We start from the raw sequence: 18,964 nt of genomic DNA, 5'->3' as shown, positions 1-18,964 counted from the left end.
ATCGTTAACGACTTCTTTTAATACTTCTCCATTTCATTCTCTTCCTCCTGTATCCATTTCTGGCTCCTGGGCCCTGGTTTGTGCAGCCAGTTTCGCTTCAACGGTCTCGGACTCTGGGTTATTTTCTGATTAGCGGAGCCCAGCTGCAGGCGATACATTCATATTTAATTCTCTGCTCGAATATTTGCCCGTACTGCCCGAACTCTTTCTCCCTCGTCTCTAAATTTGCCTCTAAAAGTCAAAATTGGAGTCAATCAAACCCCAAATTAGATTTCGTACCAGGCGACCACCTCACGGTCCTCACCTCACTGAGTCACTGTTCCAATGGTAGCCTCCCTCTCCAAATTCCTCAGGCTCTGCCACCTCCTCCCCAATTCTCGACTACTGAATTCCCGCCTCGCAGCCGTATCCATTTCCGAGGCTTCTCTCTCTTCTTCCTCTCTACCCCAGTTAAACTCTTCTCCTTCCCCATCTCTATACCAAAGTCTCTCTCGTTTTTTGAAAGCTTGGATGTGGCTGCCACAAAACCAAGGTCTCTCTTTCTCTCTAGTTATGCGAGTGTGTCTGTCCAAATTAAGGTTTATTTATTTTATTATACAACTAAAGCTTTCAGTCGCAAACATATTTCGTTTTTGAGAAGTTGGATAAACACAATCGGTAATTCCTGTGGTGTAATAAACTAATAAGCATTATTTGCCTATTTTTAACATCATTTAGAATCCTTGACCAAATTATAACAGAAAGGGTGAAACAATCAAGCTTCTTCTGGTGCCAAGTTATACTTAGGGGCGGACCAAGTGGAGTCAGCTGCCCCCTAGATTTTGAAATTTTATGAAGATGTAGGTCTGGACCAACTTTGTCCATTTCTTGGAATTCTGATATGTAATTTGGGTTAAATTTAGGGTTAAAATTAGAATAAATTCCTTGAATTCGGATCAGCAATTAGAATTAGAAGTCGAAGCACTGGAAATTAGAAGTCAGAGTATTGAAAATTAGAAGTCAGATCAATGGAAATTACAAGTTAGAGCATTGTTTTTATCCAGTACCTGATTAGCTAATGAGTTTCCCGATTAGCTATCCCCCCCCCCCCCTCAAAAATCCTGGATCCGTCCCTAGTTTGACCTATTTGTTTTTGTTAGTCATTGGCTTATATCAAACCTGTTGTAGGAAGTCTCCTTTTGGTTGTTTCTTTGTTATCTGTACTAAAATTATACTATATGTTCAAGTAAGCTTTTGTTTTTATTATTCCTTTTGGGGATATTGGTTCAGTTTACTAATTACGTTGCTACTTATGTGCTTTGTATGATAGTGGTAATTGGTACAGTTATGCAGGTACGGTAGATATATCATATCTCTCTTTGGTAGATGGTATGACCTGTTTAATTGTTAAATATATCTTCTAGTTTATTGAGGTGTCTCTGTTAACTTATTTTGTTGATATATTGGGTTACAGTAAAGGAACGCAGGATATTCTCTAAGCTGCTGCTCTTTCTTCCCGGGGCATTTGGTTTTAGCTTTGCTACATGGCAGATTTTTGTTGCGTCAGACAAGGTAATTTATATACGGAAAACTATCATATAGGATCTGTATTAATTGTAATACACAAAAGTAAAATGTTTTTTTGTGGGGCGGACAATTTTCTGAGGCATTATTATGCAATTTGCACATGCCAGGCAGGTCCTTTTTAGTTCTATGCAAACCAGTACTTTTATATTGGCACATTTTGGCACCATTGCTTTTTAGTTCTACCCTTCACTACCTCTTGAATCAAATTCTCTCACACCTACCAATGAACCAAGAACAACCAAACCCCACCCCCACCCCCCTCCCCCCCGCGCCCCATTTCTCAAATGAAAACTTCAACAAGTCAAAGAAATGTCGGACTCCATTTATCAATTATAGGATCTGTATTAATTGTAATACACAAAAGTAAAAAAAAAAAATTTGTGGGGCGGACAATTTTCTGAGGAATTATTATGCAATTTGCACATGCCAGGCAGGTTCTTTTTAGTTCTATGCAAACCAGTACTTTCATATTGGCACATTTTGGCACCATTGCTTTTTAGTTCTACCCTTCACTACCTCTTGAATCAAACCAAGAACACCCACCCCCCCGCACCCCATTTCTCAAATCAAAACTTCAACAAGTCAAAGAAATGTCGGACTCCTTTTCTCTTTTCTTCTTCTCTATTTTACAAAATGCTTCTTAATCTCAAAAAATTGAGACGAGAGCCAAGAGCCAAGAGCCTCTTGACTACATGTACTTTCGGAAAAGCTATGAGCTTTTCAGTTTTTTCTTTTTTCTTTATTCCTTTTTATTTTTTTTCAAGAGGACTCAAACGAGCCTCTCAAATACATGTTAGGCAAAAGCAAGCATTCTTTAGCCAAAAGAGCTCATCTCTCTCTCTCTCTTCTTTCTTTCTTCAAGGAGACCTAAACATACAACTTGATGATTCAAATTTGCAAGAGCAATAGCATTGAAATATTGGCAGCATTAACCTTCTTTCATTGGCATTCCAAACTCACCGTGCGTACCACCCGATGAATGTGAGGGGAATGATAGAGATATTAGATTGGAGATATTAGTGGGTGTACATTGTAGGAGTTATTAGAAATATAAGGGTGGTAGGTAGGAGATGATTAGTGGAGATGTTTAGGAAAATTCCTTAATCGAGTCTACAAAATAGATTTTATGTAATTGTAACCAATACAAGATTCATTCTCTCTTTCCTAAAACTATTAGAGTTGCATGGCATCCTTCTATTCTCTGGTTAAGTCCGGGCAACCAGAAGTCCCTCACTCCCTCGAAATAAACAAATAAAAAGATGACAAACAGAAAGAGGAGTTTTTGTTCTTGAATTATTCAGAAAAGAATTTTATGGATCCATCTTTTTTCAGGCAGAAATGCTGAAGTATAGGATACGAAGGCTGGAGATGGAACCTGTAACCTGCACGGAGCTGCCTTTTTTTAGTAACAGCATGGATTCATTGGACTTCAGAAGGATTGTGTGGGACGGAGACTTTGACAAGAAAAAGTCAATTTTTATGGGCCCCTATTCTGGGACTATTTCTGGGGCAACAGTGACTCGTTATTGTGTTATAACTCCTTTTATTCCGAGAGAACCATCACCTGGTGGGTAAGTAACATGGATTTCAATTACTTCATCTGTATATATTTTTATCATCCGGGAGTTTATTTTGCGTAATTATGTCTTTTAGTTCATAGATTTGTACCTGATTTGGAATCCAAAGTTAGTTGAATTTGCATGTTTGTTCTTAATCTTACATAATCCGGGATCAACCTAATGTTAATAGCTCAAGAGGGTGTATATCCATGGGTAATCAGTAATCCCCGCAAAATATCAACGTATAGACATACACTTGCAAAACATGAAATATGATGAATGGCCCTGTAGATGTATTATTTCTTTCCTTGCAGGACTCAAGAATATTAGGGAACTTTCCCTCTACTTCATAAATTTGCAAACCGCCCTTCTTCACTATTTACTATAGAAAAACCTCGCATTGCTTCAGCTATAATATAATTGAGATATAATTGGTTTCATTTTATTTGTGAATGTTTATTAAATCATATCCTTTTCTACTAAGCTTATGAATTTTAGAGGCTCAAATGCAAAATAAACCAAGGTGTTATTAATGCACATAATTTGCTTAGTTGACTTACGAGTTGTCTAAATCTTGTTTATTTTTCAAATTTTCTGAAATTTTATTAGCCAAATTACAAAAAAAGAAGTAGAAACTGACTTTAATTTTGAAAGTTAAATTAAAGTCAACATACATACTTTATTTATAAAAGAAATGAGGTGCTTGGTGTTGCATTTGCATCAATGGTGGACTGGTGGTTGACATGATAATTGTCACCATATATATGGATGTTTATAAATTTTACTAACATAAACTAAATCATGATTTCTATAAAAGAGATTGTATGTTCAATAATTTATACAAGTGGTTATATAAGATATTTTTTGTTTTGCAAGGGGATAGATCTAGGTGTTTTTGTTGATTTAGCTAATAATCGGGCAGTGCCTGGAAATTCCAATGGGTTTCTTGCCTTTCAACTCTAAACCAAAAATGTGCCAATACCGTGCATGGTGTTCAATTCAGTGCTTGTTTAATCTGAGTTATGCCAATTTATAGCAAGATTAATAAATTTCTTGTCAGTGTGCAGACACCTGTCCTTGTCAACAGGGGGTGGGTCTCACAAGAATGGCGTGACAAGATAATAAGTGGAGAAGAGGATCTAGACAAAGCTTCAAGTTCATCAGTTGCCAGTAACACTGAGGATGAGAAAACTGCTTCCTGGTGGAATATCTGGTCAAAGAAACCTATTCACACGGTTTGTAGTGTGCAACCATATGTTTTTTTCTGTTAAAAATATAAATTTCATTTCAATTGATTCCTTTCTTATTAATTAATGTGAATAACTGAATGCATTCTGCAAATGTCATCATATCATGCATACCCTTTCAACAACAAGAGATATCTATCAACAGCCTACTAAAAGAGGAAAAATATTAGATATCATTTCCCTTTCCTTGATTCTTTTAAAACAACCATGTTGCCTCTTTCTGCACAAGTTATTATCAGATGAATAGTAAGGAGGGGACTGAGGGACAGTACTGTACATATTTGCAAGTTGGGAAATGCTTAAAAAAAATGTGCTTGTAGAAGACTGATATTTCCCATATTTTATTAGGGTATACTGCTGGTGTAAATGTTATATTTTGACATTTCACAGGAGTGTATGCAGAATTCCTCTTAACTTGCTTGAGTGCCTATGTTTTGCATAATTCTTTGCAAGTCCAGACATGGGTATTTAACATTGGTATCACGCCATACTTTTGTGTACGAAACCTATTTGTATTTTGTACATGGTGTATCATTTTGAAAACAGCCTCCACTGTCCATTACTTTGCAGTAATACCTAGCTACACAAAATAGTATTAGCACTTAGCACCAAGGTTTTTGTAAATAAGTTTTAGGATTCTTTTTGTGAGGTATATATGACAGTATCCATACAGAAAATTCTCTCTTTTCTATACAACAACTAAAGAAATCTTTATTTATTATTGTGTAATGGCTAAGTAATCTCCCTTTCTCCTCTCCCTTCTCTCTTTTTTGATAATAATCCTCTCCCTTCTCTCTCTCTCTCTCTCTCTCTCTCTCTCTCTCTCTCTCTTGATAATAACTTGGTAGTGGCTACCAAGCTGAATTGCATTAAAAAAAATGTCCAGTTACAACCACTGCTGCCATCAGTTACTCATAATACACACACACACGTGCGCGCGCGCCTCTACACATACATCACTGCCCTTCCTCATCACTTCTACAACCAACATCAAAAAGGAAAATACAACAAACATCATAACTCAAAAACATCCCCAAAACCTGGGAATAAAGGAGAAAAAAACTAACTCTCTCGTTTGCATTTCCATTCTAGGCTAAAGAAGTTGTAGCACCACGTACTGTAAAAATAGTTGGTGTAATTCGTAAAAGTGCGAAGCCGAGCATGTTTGTCCAGCCCAACGATCCAGACGGTGGTCACTGGTATTCCATTGATGTCCCCATGATGGCACGGGCATGTGGTCTTTCAGAAAATGCCATTTACACCATTTATATAGACGAAATAAAAGATGAACATACTTCCAGTGCAAAGAGCCCTTATCCTGTTCCAAAGGATATTGGCTCTGTGGCTGGCTTCGATATGATGCCAAAGGACCATGCTAAGTTTGCTGCTAAGTTGTGAGTTGTATTGATTTTGTAACCACCATAGATTGAACAACTAAATCTTCATCAACTTTAAATTGGTCTTGAGCCTTTATTCTCCCCATCTAAACCTCAGTTCTCCATTAACATTGGTTCTAGCTAGTATAGCCGATTTAAACCTCAATTTTCTAAATTTTGATAAAAACTATTCCTTTTTTATGCAATCCGGCCTCAGTTTAGCCAAAAGAACATGTATTTTACGCTCACTGTGCAACACTGCAATTAGTTAAACCCTGTAACTCTGTAAATGACATTATTGGCAATTAGTTAAACCCTGTAAACCCTGTAACTCTGTAAATGACATTATTTTGCAATTGATGGGAAGTTAGCTTATATTGCCTATCTTTGTTGTTAGGTACGCTAGTTCTTTGGTTGGTACATTATTGGCAGTCTGGAAGATCAAGGCAAAAGTGTAAATGGATATCTATTCAATGCTTCATTTGTTTCTCAATTGAAGGAGTCTTGAGAGCTCCCTTTCTTTTGCAATAAATGTCTCAATTTCCATGGCCGTGCTTATGATTTGCTTGTTTTTGTGGTGCTCAGTGTTTGTGAAAAAAAAATTGGTTTATAAAGTTCTGTACTAATTTTAGATGTTGCTTGAGCTGAAGTAGCCTTTTTTTTAAATCTCTAATAATTCTTTATTTGTTTTTTTACCCTTGGTCCCTTGGAGAACCCATCAAGTTTTGCTTGTGTGTGGCTCAAAATAACTGGTGTAATTATTAGAACAACCAAAGGGGAATTCAGTTTGGTTTCATTTGTTGAGATGACCCCTACCAATGAAGTGATGTTTTTATGTGAACACCACATCTATCTTCAAAGAAAAGGCATCTGCTAATCCAAAATTAAACATTGGTGAATAGAACCTGCTTTATTCAATAAAAGGAACTGTAATGTTTCCCTGAGCAGCGATGAAAGAGAAAGCAGCCTCTCGGTGGCCCGTGTGCATTGCAGGACAACAACTCTCATTGTAGGTCTTTCTTCTTCTTTTTACAATTTAAAATGGTGAATTTGTGTTGAAAGAAAAAAGTTGATTTCGTATCCGCTACACACATTATGCAGCAGAATTCAGTTTAAGGCAAATACATTTTATATTTACATATAAGACCCTGCTAAGATGAATAATTGCGGAAAGTTTCTTCTAAGGTGCAGTTCACATCTAATTATATGAATATCGGATTGGGAAATATTTTCAGAATGTCCATATAATTACGAACAATACCAGTCTAATATTGAATATATTTATTGTCCATTTCCATAATTATTTTAATATTCTTTGCTTTTGAGTTTTGACCTCCCAAATGTACCTTCTATTTATGTTGAAACAATTTTGTGCGTTGTACTATTTGTCTTGCAAAAATTTAGATATGAGTAACTATGCTTCATTTTTTTTTCTCGTTTTAAAGTAAATAATAATGTTTTGATATTTTGCAAATATTTTGGGATTTTCTCTTGTAATCTCCATTTAATTTTTCTATTGTATAATCCTAGGATTTCTTCTTAGTATTTTTATTGTAAAACTTGTAATTCTAAAAGAAAAAGAAAAAGACAGGAATGTAGTTCATTTATTTTTTAACTTAACATTATTTGCCATGCAACATAGGTAATCATAAACCAGCCTTTCCAAACAGCTTTACAAAGGCCCAAAAAAAACGATTCAAACATATCTAAGCCCAAAAAAAAATTAAACAGGCACCCAAACTAGCAAACCAGTGAATTGAGATACCCAAAAAGAATGAACCAACTGATCAGAAGCCTAAAAAACGTCTCAGTGCCTAAAATAATACACTCGTCACAAATTTTCCAATTATAAACATTGCAAATCTATTATTATATGGCATGCATGTTTATATAAGGCATGGAATTTGGTAAAGAGGCTGACATAAAAGTTTCCCGACTAGAGTGTGAGATGTTGTCATGATTACAAGAACATATTATCAATTGAAACTTTGAGATAGAAAAAAAAAATTACTCCAAATATTAATTTCGAAGTTACAATAATTTTGTTTTGCTCCGTGAAAGTGCTCTACTCTATAACTATACCATGAGAATGATTTCTTTTGCATCTATCAAGAAAGCAATAATTTCGACATTAATTTCACAAATCATTCATTGTGAAGACCACGATGTGGCAACTAATGTCAATCCATTCTACTCATAGAGATCCTCTAAGGTAACTCAAATTTTGAGTTTGAATTCGGATCATCCATAAGTCAGACTAATTCAGCTAGATATGAAATGCATGAGATCCCTTTAATAATTTTGAAAAAATTTTACTATTTATTAAGATGGGTACAAAATTCAATGGTCTGACTTTGACTAGTTTTTATATCCATCTTAATAAATAGTAAAAAAATTCAAAAAAATGTAAAATTTGGCCTCCAAGCACATTTTATTGTAGAGATCACATCTAACGGTTTGGATCGACGATTTGGACTTTGAAAATGTAGAAAATGGTTGTGGTAACTTGTTGTAACTTGATCTCTCCTCTCTAACTCTCTCTATATATATATAGAGAGAGAGAGAGAGAGTAAAGCTAGGGTGTGATGTGCTCACCAAGAGAGTTTTGTGAGCACAACTCCAAAAAGTTCATCGGATCGACTTCAAACACCGAATCCAAACCGTTGAAATCCATGTACTTCATGAGTGATGCATATACATGCAAAATTTTGGAAGTTTCGAGTTTATTTGCTACACGGTCAAGCGGTCAAAGAAATGAACATATTATAAGTTGTTTTATATATTCAATTTTTATTATTTCTTGGACCGCTTGACCTTGTAGCAAATAAACTCTAAACTTCCAAAATTTTGCATTTATATGCATCACTCATGAAGTACATGGATTTCAACGGTTTGGATTCGGTGTTTAAAGTCGATCCAATGAACTTTTTGGAGTTGTGCTTACCAAATTCTCTTGGTGACCACATCACACCTAGCTTTACTATATATATATATATGAGGTGGGCTACGGTGAGTTGCGAAGTAAAACGCGTTTCTACTTCACGCCGTATTTTTATTTTGAAAGTCCAAACGACCGATCCGAACCGTTAGATGTTTAATCCATATTGAAATGTGCTTGGAGACCAAATTTTACATTTTTTGGAATTTTTTTACTATTTATTAAGCATTTTTGAAAATTGCTGTTTTGCTGTGAACAGTAAAAACAGTAAAATTTTCTGGACCATCAGATCAGCGACTTTCAAAATTGCTTAATAAATAGTAAAAAACTTCCAAAAAATGTAAAATTTGGTCTTCAAGCACATTTCAATATGGAGAACAAGATGAACGGTTCGGACCGACGTTTTGAACTTAAAAATCGCAAAATATGAGTGAGAAGTAAAATAGTCGCTTTACTTCGCAACTCACCGTAGCCCATATCTCTCTCTCTCTATATATATATATATAGGACTTGGCTACATTGCTATGGGTAGCTAAGAGGCCTCCCGTGCTACTGCTCAATATTTGACTTTTCAAAATTTTAACGGTCGATCCGAACCGTTCATCTTGTTCTCCATATTAATATGTGCTTGGAGACCAAATTTTACATTTTTTGGAAATTGTTTACTATTTTATTTGATTTATTGAAAATCGCTGTTTTTCAGACAAATCTGGACCATAAAAAACAGCGATATTCAATAAATCTAAAAAAATAGTAAAATTTTTCCAAAAAATGTAAAATTTGGTCTCCAAACACATATTAATATGGAGAACAAGATGAACGGTTCGGATCGACTATTAGGATTTTGAAAAGTCGAATATTGAGCCGTAGCACGGGAGGCCTCTTAGCTACCCATAGCATATTAGCCAAATCCTATATATATATTCTATATTTGTTCACCATATGATAGAGTATCACTCTTCTAATTATTTTCAACACATAAAGTACAATAATGATAAAGTATCAACAATTGGCATATCCAACATGCAGCAATTTGTAAATGTATGATAACGCTTCACGAACTTACATCAACAATTGTGCTTTTTTTGTCTTTTCTACTGATATTAATAACGAGTTAGACTAATATGACATTGGTGTTATTTAGTTTGAAATAACACCAATGTCATATTAGCCTAACTCATTAATAACGGCTTCATATTTTCTGCTTTTCAAGTAATATATCCAGATTTTACTGGGTATCCAAGCAATTCTTCCAATAATGTGAGAAAAACGGAAACAGAAAAGAAGGCGGGTCCGAACCGACCGGAAATAAACCGACTTCATATTTGACTGAAACGACGAGTGCGGACGGAACAACAAACCAAACTCCGTCCTTGGATTTGCAACCTGTCAGGAAGGTTCCTTCACGTGGGAGCCACGCCACAAGTCAAGTACATCATTGTTACCATTATACCCCCACCTCTCGCTTTTAATCACTAAATAGTGTGGTAACTCAAGGATAATAGAGTCATTTAGAAACACGGGTCCGTTCGAGGACAGACGGACCGAGACGCAGCGCGCGAATTCGAGATTTAAGACACGTGGCACCCGCCTTTTTTCCAGGGTTCAAAACTGGCGGCAGCCCCACGTCCATGAGATGTGGGTCCCACTGCCCACGTGCTACAGTACATTTCCTGATGATATTTGAATGCTCCTGTAATGATCATGTTGATGATGATGATGATGATGATGACGAGGAAGGTGAGTGATGGTAAATGGACATTAACTCCTCGTCTCCTCCTGCGGTGAAATTCAAGCGCACCCCATTTCAACCCAAAAAAAAGAAAACAAGAGAACCATGACAAAATGAATTTATGATCGCACGTTTTTCAGCAACATGTTATGTACGGTGTATGTCATGTAGTAAAATTTTATTAGAATAAGAAAAGTAAATAATCCAATTGCCTGAGGAAAAAAATTGTTATTTTCATCAGAACTAGTAAGGACCTAATGAAAATTTCGATCCAGGCATAAGTTAACTGAAACTTTATTTCGGTTGCACCTTCCCACAAATGGTGATACACAGAAAATATAAAAGCAGTGGTGACCGAATTAAAATTCAACTCCTGCCTCTGTTTTCATCACAATTTCATAAGAGAGATCAGATCAAAGTTTCGGCCTCCACTTATTTTTCAAAATAGGTGTTGCCAATAATGTGCATCTGTGACTCAGGGGTGAACGAAACAAAATTTCGACCAACCTATTTCAGGAACAAACTTTGAATCGATCCTTAATATTTTGAAGAAGAAAAAAATCATCAACATGTCTTCTTAGGAACTAATTTTTTTATTATTTTCCAATTTCAAATATGCATGTAATAAAGAGTATAAATAGGGTGTTCTTTTGCTCACTAAGTTTGTTGTGAGTGAAACTCCACAATCTATTGAATTATTTTCAAACAATGATTCTAAATCTTTAAAACTGATTTACTTTACAAATATTGTACAAGTAAAATATATACATTTCGAATTAAGTTGGTATAAAATTAATCGGTCAAAATATAATGAAAATTAACTAATTAAATTAACTTATAAACTTTGTGTCTTGACCATTTGATTTCATACAAAATTAATTTGAAAATATATTAATTTCACACGTAAATAAAGTACTTGCGAAGTAGATCGATTTCAGCAGTATAGATTCGTCGCTTGAAATCTTTTCAAGTGATTCTGGAGAGTTCACAAGGAGCTTGTGAGCTCAAGAGCAGCCTAGTTCTGCTCGGGGAATAAATTCTTAATTACTTATTAGTTGCTAATTCATATAGAATGAATCAGGAACTAAATTATAAATTCATATTTTATGCAAAAATTATAATTTACGCAAACATTTAACAAGTACAGATAATGACAGTTTTATATGACTATATATAGGTACAGCATGACAATGGTGCTAATTTTAGTACCACGTGGGCACGTGACTTGGTGCTGGCTCTGAATTTTGCATTTTTAAATTTGAATTACTGTTCAAATTAGAACAACTAATTTGCTTTCCATATTAACGCCGATTTTTTTAAAAATACCCATTTAATAAATAAATTAAATTAAAATATCCAAGTTTCAACAAAATTTATAAAAATACCCCAACCGCGGATTTTATCCGCGCTCCGGAATTTTTATTCCGGGGCGCGGATAAAATTCGCGCCCCGAAAAAAAAAAAAAAAAAAAAAAAAAAAAAATTTTTTTGGTCCCGAGCGCGGATAATATCCGCGGGCCGAATTTTAAAATAAATTTTTTTTTTTTTTTTTTTTTTTTTTTTTTTTTTTTTTTAAGAGTCTGGAGAAAAAAAAATTATTTTTTTGGTCCAACTTTGTACCTCTGGTTAACATATCAAAACACCTTCAAAAATCATGAAAATTTACCGACATGCATTCTTGACTTCATAGAATAAGACTGTAAAGTTTCATACAAAATCTCCAAACAGATCGTGAGATATCGGCTCTCAAAAATTGCCCGAACTGCTGAAGGAGTGCTTCTGACCCCAACTTTGCACCTCTGATTAACATACCAAAACACCTTTAAAAATCATGAAAATTTACCGACATGCATTCTTGACTTCATAGAATAAGACTGTAAAGTTTCATACAAAATCTCAAAACAGATCGTGAGATATCGGCTCTCAAAAATTGCCCGAACTGCTGAAGGAGTGCTTCTGACCCCAACTTTGCACCTCTGATTAACATACCAAAACACCTTCAAAAATCATGAAAATTTACCGACATGCATTCTTGACTTCATAGAATAAGACTGTAAAGTTTCATACAAAATCTCAAAACAGATCGTGAGATATCGGCTCTCAAAAATTGCCCGAACTGCTGAAGGAGTGCTTCTGACCCCAACTTTGCACCCCTGATTAACATATCAAAGCACCTTCAAAAATCATGAAAATTTACCAACATGTATTATTGATTTCATAGAACAAGATTGTGAAATTTCATACAAAATCTCAAAGTTTTTGAGAGCCGTTACATACAAAATATCAAAGCACCGTTACATCTTCGGGCAATTTTTGAGAGCCGATATCTCACGATCTGTTTTGAGATTTTGTATGAAACTTTACAGTCTTATTCTATGAAGTCAAGAATGCATGTCGGTAAATTTTCATGATTTTTGAAGGTGTTTTGGTATGTTAATCAGAGGTGCAAAGTTGGGGTCAGAAGCACTCCTTCAGCAGTTCGGGCAATTTTTGAGAGCCGATATCTCACGATCTGTTTGGAGATTTTGTATGAAACTTTACAGTCTTATTCTATGAAGTCAAGAATGCATGTTGGTAAATTTTCATGATTTTTGAAGGTGTTTTGATATGTTAACCAGAGGTACAAAGTTGGACCAAAAAAATAATTTTTTTTTCTCCAGACTCTAATCTAAAAAAAAAAAAAAAAAAAAAAAAAAAAAAAAATTTTAAAATTCGGCCCGCGGATATTATCCGCGCTCGGGACCAAAAAAAAATTTTTTTTTTTTTTTTTTTTTTTTTTTTTTTCGGGGCGCGAATTTTATCCGCGCCCCGGAATAAAAATTCCGGAGCGCGGATAAAATCCGCGGTTGGGGTATTTTTATAAATTTTGTTGAAATTTGGATATTTTAATTTAATTTATTTATTAAATGGGTATTTTTAAAAAAATCGGATATTAACGTGTGGTAAAATGACATGCTCCATTTCTTTTGAAAATATTAATATCTTCAATCGGTAATAGATATTTCAAACAGCATGCGATGAAAACTTTTGTTATTTGATGTTAAAACAATACACAAATATTGAAAAAAAAAAATGTAGTTCTTAAAATCACCGTATAGTAGCATTGTTTTACAGTTTGTCAAATAATGGTAAAAAATGCTAACATAAAATTTAGTAACTTTGGTGATCAAACAATCAGCTAAGTAAACTTGAGAGCATTTTTGTGAACGAGAAAAAAAAATTATGCATATTCTTTTTGTTCGTTGTTCACCAGTTAAATAAAAATTTTCTAAATATTTCCGTGGTTATAATGATAAGTTGTTAAAACTTCCAAATCGTATTTTTCTCTTCAAAAATACTCCCATGCGTACCCCATAAGCATCCCCCATACTGTTTTTTTACCACACTAAAATGCTCTATCATAAAAGTTGCAATAAAAAAAACACTTGATTAAATATTTTTTGAACAAAATATACAATCACTATTTTAATTAGAAACAATTGTTGATAATTGTCACATGTTTCGATAAAAAAAATAGAATATGATATAATAGTTATGAACAACTATCTCAATTATTTTAGCTCATTTTCAAATTTACTCGCATGCATGCTTCTTTCGATCATGATGAATACTTGATTTTTAGCATAAATACGCACTTATTTATCAATAAAAAAAAATATTTTTTAAACATTTCGGTGTAAGGTACTTGAAAAATAAGGATATATACTAGTACAAAATTCAAAATTCAAAATGTTAAAGTTAACGTTATAAATCATATTTTAGAATAACAACTCTCGTTATATAAAAACTAACTTTTAAATATTTTGACAAAAAAAAATTACTATTATTTAGAGGCAGTCATTTCATTGTGATTCCAGTTTTTTAAAGCACAATCTATGCTTTTATTTATGAAAATAAATTTTGTAATAAATGAGAGAGTTATAGTGCTAGATTCCTTTACAACAAAACAATCAATACGACAGGTCACTCCAGCTTAACTTGGGGATAAGTTGGGTATGCCAACGGTAAAATAAATAAAAAAACACATACGGATCCGCTTTAAATAACAATAATGATCCGGATTTCAATTCTAAAATCCGATCCGCCATTTGGTAGGTAACTACCTTCTATTTATACCCAGCTCCTTCCTATGTGCCTCTTCCCTCGTTCAACGCTTCAAGCCAAATAAGAGAATTAGAGAGAAAACCCGACTTAGGCTCGTAAAACAAATAGAGAGAAAGAGCGAAGAGAAAACTTGGCGGCGCTACAATGGGAGAAGAGAAGGTGAAGAAGGTAGATAATGTGGAGAAAAAGAAGGATGATGGAAAAGACGGTTCTGCCCCTATCGTGCTGAAGACCGACTTGCATTGCGAGGGTTGTGCTATGAAGGTCAAGAAGGCCATTAAGAGCTTGGGAGGTACAATCGAGAAAAAATTTAGTGTTTATATAAATTATAAAATTTTCTCGATAATCGAAACAAATTAAGGCGACTTTTTCCTTTTCAAAATATGAGATAACTTGTAGCCTCTGGAAAGCTTTGTTTCTCCTTCTTCCTTGACTTTTTCGTAGTTTTTTCTTATGAGTTTTGTTGAAAGCACGGAAATATTTATTTAGTAACCAGAACTCACGCGAACTCACGCGAACGCCTGCTATGAATTTGATTTTTTTTTTAGAGTTTACGTGCTTAAAATTTTATGGAGTAAAGTACTGAAATTTGAAAAGATGGGTTTGCAAAAAGTGAATGTTTCTGGTAAATGCAAAGTATTTTTTTCAAGGGTGTGAATGCAAATAAGGATGGGTTTCTGTTTCCAGATACTTGCATATCTTCATTCTTCAATATGTCGGTATATTATCTTGGTACACCTACTTCAAAAATAAATATATTTGGTAGACATTCCTGGTTTCGTACACTATAAATACTCAAATTGTGGGGTCTTTTATATTATTTATCGTCGTCCTATTTTTTTTTTTATTGATTTAGTCTGGTATAGCTAAATACTAATTCCTGGATTTAAATTCGAACAAGCAGGAGTCGAGAAAGTATCCACTGATCGTAGTACAAACAAGATATCTGTGACTGGTAACGCGGATCCATGGGAAATTAAAGAGAAATTGGAGGCGAAGATAAAGAAGAAGGTTGAGTTAATTTCTCCTGCTGGGCCTAAGAAGGAGAAAGGGAAAGACAAAGACAAAGAAAAAGAGAAAGACAAAGAAAAGGAGAAAGACAAAGACAAAGGGAAAGAGAAGGGAAAGGACGGAGGCAAAGATGGAAAATCCAAGGATGTGAAGGGAAAAGATAAGGGGGAGAAAGAGAAGAAAGAGAAAGACAAGGGAGAGAAGGAGAAACCAAAGGAGGTAATTTCCTTGACCCCTCACGCAAGTTTTGCTAACATCATATGAAGCTGTAAATTTAGTACTTTTCTGGGTACTTCTGATAATGTTGTCACAAGTTCCCAGTTCCCATCATATTTTTGAAAAAAAAAAAAATCCGAATGCCTTTGAATTTAATAAGTGGGAGGGAGACTTGACAATTGAGTACGGACAAACTATTTTGTTGTTATTTTGCACTAACATTCCTTATAACCGCATTTATTCGTCCCATGTGTAAAGTGATGCTTTACTTGAATGACCCTACAAATTTTGCCTTCTTCCTTTTGCACACGCATGCTTTTACCATGTGCTTATTTTTTTCTGTTTATCACCCTCCAGCACTGTAATTATGAAAGAATATACCTGTAAAATTCTTGTAATATAAATTAATTACTGAGTAATTTAATGTTAACAGATGCCTGAATCAACTGTTGTGCTGAAAATTCGACTCCATTGCGAGGGTTGCGTTGACAGGATCCGCCGTCACATCCTCAAAATCAAAGGTAAATTTAATATTTGTTGACAATTACCAACTAGCCCTTCAAGTTTCTCTAAATTGCCATCAATGTCTTAATTAACAACGTTTTTATTTGTTATTACAGGTGTGAAGGACGTGGCAATTGACTCGGCAAAGGATTTGGTCACAGTGAAGGGCACAATGGATGCAAAATCTCTTCCTACAATGTTAAAAGAGAAGCTCAAAAGAACCGTAGAGGTTGTGGCCGGTAAAGAAAAAGGCGGTGGTGGCAGCGGTGAAGAGAAAAAGGATAAGAAAGAGAAGAAAGACGACTCGAAAGACGACTCGAAAGAAGGAAAAGAGAAAACAGAGAAATCCAATGATCAGAAGGCCAGCCAGGCACCGGTAATGCCATATCATCCGATGTTTATGGGCCCCATGGGTGGGGCAATGGGACCGATGGACCACATGCCAATGGGTCCTATGGGTGGCCCCATGGGTGGTTATATGCCAATGGCTCCTCAGGGACACATGCCGGTACCGATGGATGCAAACCGGTACGACTACTTCCCGCCTGCATACCCACCTGCGTATCCACCACCAGTGTACCGATCTGATATGAATATGATGCATGCACCGCAGATGTTCAGTGATGAAAACCCTAATGCATGTTCTGTCATGTGAGAGTTGTAGGATGGCAAATGTGTAAATAAGTATAGTGGGGAAATTGGTGGCAGGTGGTGGTGGGACGATAGTGGGTTGGTACCGATTTTGTTTTGATGCCTTTGTTGGTTAGTTTTTTCTATTTTTCTTGTTGCATTTTTGGACTTTTAAGTTGGGCATATGGGAAGGTGCCTATGTCGAGATGAGTTTGTATTTCTTTATTAATATCGTTAGGTTATCAATTTAGTTTTATATATTTTGTTCAAGTAGTTTCTAGAGAGTTCGGTAATATGCTTTCTAGTTTACCTGTAGAATCATTGATCGTCTGTTGAGATTCGTGTTAGCACACGTCTCGAAAATTCTGTAGAGTATGATTCGACGCAGCAGAGGTTACGCACTCGTCATCATCATACAGGCATTGAAAATGCTGAGTGAGTCGGTGTGACGGTTACCGTGGATTGATGTCATTTATTAATGGGGCAGGTCCCTACTCCCTAGTAAGTATTGAAACTTTAATGGGTTACCTGGGTTAGGTTAACATGGTGGAGCATTTTCCCATACAACCCTGTAAGGTTGGTTATATTATTGATGCTACAAGATAAAATTTCCAGGTTCAATGTATTCCAAAAATCTATTCGGTAATACAAAAATGTTAATGAATCAGAATAGAAAATTATAAATAGGATGGAATATGAGCTGAGGAACGGAATATTTTGCATAAATTGAATATAAACAAAATGTGAGATACTTGTTCAAAACAAAAGATGGAGCAACTCTTATAAGAAAACATCCAAAATATGATTTTATTTACTTAAGAATAGTTTTCATGGTCATTAAAAAAAATTGAAACGTGAAGTGTATATTAGTGTACCCGTCATGAATTAAAAGTTTTACCTGTTGTCAACATGCATGACAGTGGCAATAATTTTTAAAACTCAAATGACATTAATCTTCGTTTAGGTTGAAAAGTTTTAAGATAGTTGCTGACATTTGTTCTAGCATATTCTGGAGAATAGACGTGCAAAAAAAAAATTATGATGATGAGATTAAATTATATAAATTTTCACTTAGTAATTTATCAAAAGAAGATCGTATAGATTTTTAGTTAGTAATTTTTGACTTATTATATTTATACAACACTTTATAATGTTGTATTTCATTAATATTTTGTAATATTAAAACAAGGGGATTAAATTATAATTTTTACTGATATTACGTACATGATACGGTTAATAAATTTATTTGTTTGTTATATTTGTAAGTTAGATAATATAACCTATCAAGTTCTCGATAAGTATTAAATATTTGTTTGTTATCATTTATATTAACAGATTAAGATAAAGAGAAATGTTTTGGTCCACCGAGCCATCTTACCCGAGCGCGTCCCCTAAGTAATTTAACAGAAAAAATATTCCAATATTGTCTAACTTTCAATTCCAGTGCTAATATCCAAAAATTTTAAACTATGTTTATAACACTCGCAAGCATATAAACATCTATCTGAAATCATTTCTAGATAGTTTAACTCTTAACTATTTTTGTCTTCAAACAAAAAAAGAAACAAAAAAATTTCACCCACTCTTTTTTATTTTTTCTCTGATCATTCTAATTTATTTTCCCGACGATCCGTAATGAATTTTACGAATCTAAAAATACGAACGTTTTCTATCTGATTTTATCTTTTAAATAAGATCTATGAAGAAATATTTTTGAGTAATTTAAAGTCATTTATTTTTTTTTAAAGTAAAACTCATGAGCACTTTAAATTTTCAAGTTTTTAAATCTCAGTCTATAACCATTAAAATTTTCAAGGCTTTGTACATGAGGTTTATATGCTTTGTAGATGAGCTTTGTAAATGCAGTGTTATTGTTGAGATTTATACGCATTGAAGTATTATTGTTGAGATTTAAATTATTTGAACATGAGATTTATATGTTTTATTCTAGAGATTTAAAGTGTTATTAATGAGGTTTATATGCTTGTAAACAAAGATTTAAATTATTTTGAAGCAAAATAAAAAAAAATGAAAGTCACATAGATTTAAAGTGGTAAAAAAAATTATGACACAAATATAACT

The 18,964-nt window shown here is 34.3% G+C and overlaps 2 protein-coding genes across 2 annotated transcripts; both read left to right on the top strand.

Annotated features, from left to right (window-relative positions):
* The first annotated feature begins 249 nt into the window (after nt 1–249).
* LOC144567824 (surfeit locus protein 1-like) lies at nt 250–6,749 on the top strand. The gene is made up of 6 exons (XM_078318004.1): nt 250–532; nt 1,454–1,551; nt 2,899–3,137; nt 4,186–4,360; nt 5,465–5,766; nt 6,146–6,749. Exons 1-6 carry the CDS (start codon nt 325–327, stop codon nt 6,204–6,206), a joined length of 1,083 nt encoding a protein of 360 aa, XP_078174130.1. The 5' UTR covers nt 250–324; the 3' UTR covers nt 6,207–6,749.
* A 7,696-nt stretch (nt 6,750–14,445) lies between these two features.
* On the top strand, nt 14,446–17,140 carry LOC144567206 (heavy metal-associated isoprenylated plant protein 6-like). The gene is made up of 4 exons (XM_078317284.1): nt 14,446–14,813; nt 15,426–15,751; nt 16,182–16,269; nt 16,369–17,140. The coding sequence occupies exons 1-4, from the start codon at nt 14,666–14,668 to the stop codon at nt 16,905–16,907; spliced, it is 1,101 nt and encodes a 366-aa protein (XP_078173410.1). The 5' UTR covers nt 14,446–14,665; the 3' UTR covers nt 16,908–17,140.
* The last annotated feature ends 1,824 nt before the right edge of the window (nt 17,141–18,964 follow it).

Source organism: Carex rostrata, chromosome 16 (assembly GCF_964058835.1).
Source record: "Carex rostrata chromosome 16, lpCarRost1.2, whole genome shotgun sequence".
NCBI lineage: Eukaryota > Viridiplantae > Streptophyta > Magnoliopsida > Poales > Cyperaceae > Carex > Carex rostrata.
This window is presented reverse-complemented; position numbering and strand designations above follow the sequence as displayed.